This window comes from Danio rerio, chromosome 24 (genome assembly GCF_049306965.1).
Source record: "Danio rerio strain Tuebingen ecotype United States chromosome 24, GRCz12tu, whole genome shotgun sequence".
Lineage (NCBI taxonomy): Eukaryota > Metazoa > Chordata > Actinopteri > Cypriniformes > Danionidae > Danio > Danio rerio.
In genome coordinates, this window is record NC_133199.1 from 29,977,190 (window position 1) to 29,980,412 (window position 3,223).

Consider the following 3,223-nt stretch of genomic DNA (forward strand, 5'->3'; position numbering starts at 1 on the left):
AGGAATAATGAAGACACTGAACACCATTTGACCGTTAAGTTGTACAATATTTATTCAGGACGATTCAGAGTCTTCTGTTTGTTCGAGCGGGCGAGCGCCCTGGCTTTTCCCTTTGGCAGGGCGCCATGGCAGCGTCCTCCTGCTGGTTCCCTCCTGGAAAAGAGACACATAAAGGGAAGTTAGCCAATGCCATACGTTCTGCTGTCCACGCCAAAGAGAATGTGATTTTTACCAGGGGAGAGACGGAAGTCTCTGTCCTCTTGCGCCCTTTCCGCGGGGGGCTTTCAGTGCCCGCTGCCTCCCCATCCTCCTCCTCCTCCTCCTCCTCCACCAGGGCCCTTTCAAAGAGTCTGCGGCGCTCGCGTGCTTGGAGAGGTCCGAGGTGAAGTGCGTAGAACTTATCTGAGGTTGAAGTGTCATGGCACATGAATTGCGCCACCTTGCGGCGATCCTCTGAAGAGTGTGCATTCTTTGCCTGCGTCGGAGAGAGACAGAAGCTTGATTAGGATAGAAGCCGCCGCTGGTAGTTACAGGGGCGTCACAATGCCTACTCACATGAGTCGCGATCGCAGTGCGTACGTCAGTAAAGGTGGGTTTGCCTGGAAGGCCCATACTGAGCCAAGCAGACTGAAAGTACTTGTTCAGGGTCCGACAAGGACTGGCTCTGGAAGTGAAAAAGAAATAGGTAGCCTGGCTCCCTCCGGGGAGACCAGCCCGCAGCGCCAAAAACCTGCGGAACCAGCTGTATTCCTCCCTGTTTAGGGACAGCTGAGCCGCCCCAAAGGCTCTGTTTGTTTTGTGAGTGGTAATCTGACATCAGAGAACAAGCAGTGAGTGAGTGAGTGAGTGAGAGAGCATGCTACTGGTGACCCCCACCTTACTTGCGCCATACTCACGTTAATGACATAAGCAGACTCGTCGGGGCTTCTGGAGGCCTCTTCAACCTCCTGGATTGTGAGATTCTGGAAGACTCCACAGCGGTGCCCAGAGATGGAGGTTAGGTAGCCAGTCAGAAAGCCATAGAAGCGCCACTGTTGCCTAGTGCTTGGGTTGGATTCGAGGCTATCTGGTGAAGGACATTAGACAGATTAGACCACCGACGGTTCTATTTCCTTTCTGGGTCACCAACAGCTCTTGGCTGCTGGTGACTTGTTCTCCGGGGCGCCAGCAGCTCAAACAACAGCTGCTGGTGGCCCGGAGAGGAATTGTGCGTTTCTTCTTCAGGGGCACCAGCAGTTCATGGACTGCTGGTGCCCCTGAAGAAGAAACGCACAATTCCTCTCCGGGCCACCAGCAGCTGTTGGTTCATCCAGCCACGTCGGTCTGCCCCCCTTCCCCCCCGAATGAGTCCCATTCGCGGGGGAGAGGGGCAGACAGACGTGGCTGGATGAACCAAGGGCTGTTGGTGCCCCGGAAGAACGAACAGGGGGAATCGCTGGAACGGCGGAAGGGCTTGCTTACCTAGCAGGGCGGGAATTTTCCTCCCAGCGGTCCGGTGACAGCGCACCAGGCTGGCCTTGGGGATCAGTCGGCTTTCCTTCGCCTGCTTGGTCCTTACCTCGTGCACGACGACACGCCGGCGTATGCCGCGGATGAGGGCTCTGACCTCCCTTCGAATCAGAACCAGAGCCGTGCTGGAGAGCTGACAGGCGGCCGGCGGCGTCTCCGAGAGGTAGTCTAGGAACTGAGCCACGTGCTTCAGGTAGTGCTACCTGGTGGGCTCGGCCATGCGCGTCTGACCTAGCCGGGCGGCCCACGCTCGGATTCGGGCTGGTTGGTTGAGGAAGAGGAAGTCCCCTGGCTCCGCGGTGCCCCTGGCCATGTAACCAAGGAAGGCTTTGATTCTCCCCAGCTTCGAAGTGACGTTGTTCCGCAGGCGGGGGGTGGGCTCGCTGCCCAGTTGGTACCCTTCGAACTCCCCCAAGAGAAGGTCTGTGGAACGAGCACAACCAAGAGTCAACTTCCCCGAAGCCACACACCCAGCAGAGCGACAGTGACGTGCCTGAAATATACTCAACTCAGCGCGGGGACGTGGTCCGGGAACGGGTAGGCAGTGGGCTCCAAAGCCTCCGGAGGCTCGGGGGGCGTCGGACCTCCGGCCGCCCCTCGCCCGGGAGGCGGTGGTGCAGGAGGCGACCTGGTTCTCCTGGCCCTCTTCCTCCTCCTTCTCCCCCCTTCTCCCTTCCTTAGCTCCCGGTAGAGGCGTGTGATTTGGAGCAGGGTGGACCGCATCTTGGTAACCTGTTTCCCCAGGTCCGTGAGCTGAGCCTGTATGCGCTCGGTGGCGCGCCTGCAGCCGCGGTCGGCGCACGGGCGGCCGGCCTCTGGGTCCTCCGAGTCCCGCTCCCCCTCGGAGGACGATGCTAGCTGGGACACGACGGGGATTGCAGGCTGGGTGGACCGCAGCCACTGCAACTCCCGAGCTACTTTCCGGCGTTTCGCCCGCCCCATAGCCTCTTTCCTTCCCGAGGTCGAGAGCTCCGCGTGCTGCCTCAAGTGCCTGTCTAGGCGGGCTGGCGTCCGGCGACATCCCGGGACCGGGCACGGTGTCTTCCGCGTGTCCACGCGGCCGGCGGCCAGCGCGAGCAGCAGCCGCTTCTCGTCCGAGTTGGCCACCTTGTGAACGGCCGTCAGGTGAGGCGCAAGCCGGCTGTAGACGTTGAAGCATAGGGCACATTCAGCCATGACCGTGCTAGAGCCAATGCAGAGGGGGAAAGGGGCCCGCACGCCACGTGCGGCGGTTAATAAGCGGCCGGAGGCGGCGTCCACTTCCGCGTCATGACGTTGGTGCACCCGTATTTCTTAAAGGGGAAGGACACCCCCCCCGCACCAGGAGGTGTAAGCCGATGCCCTACGGAGATCCATTCGGTTCAAGCCTTATTTTGTTACGACTTCTCAAGTAGGGGGGAGAGGGGTGTCCACCTCACTCCCTTCCCCCCTTTTCAAAGGAACCAGAGGGGGTGTCCCGTTAAACAATGCACCCCACCGCCCCTTCATCGTTGCCCCGGTCAGCGGTTCGACACCTCTCTCTCTTGTCACGACTCGAGTTGGGGAAGGGGTGTCCCACCTCACTCCCTATCCCCCCTTCATTTTGCTGTTCTGGCCAGCGGGAGCTTTTCCACAGCCATTCACGTTCACTTTTTCCACCCCAAAACGGGGATTGTTTGAGCCCCATTGGGGGGGGGACAGCTCCACACGCGCCAGCCGCGGGAGCTTTTGTGAC

The 3,223-nt window shown here is 60.0% G+C and overlaps 1 protein-coding gene across 1 annotated transcript; it reads right to left on the bottom strand.

Moving 5' to 3' along the window:
- Nucleotides 1-1,692: 1,692 nt before the first annotated feature.
- LOC141380711 (uncharacterized) lies at nt 1,693-2,787 on the bottom strand. The gene is made up of 2 exons (XM_073940828.1): nt 2,019-2,787; nt 1,693-1,932 (listed from the first exon to the last, which is right to left on the bottom strand). The coding sequence occupies exons 1-2, from the start codon at nt 2,683-2,685 to the stop codon at nt 1,709-1,711; spliced, it is 891 nt and encodes a 296-aa protein (XP_073796929.1). The 5' UTR covers nt 2,686-2,787; the 3' UTR covers nt 1,693-1,708.
- Nucleotides 2,788-3,223: the final 436 nt, after the last annotated feature.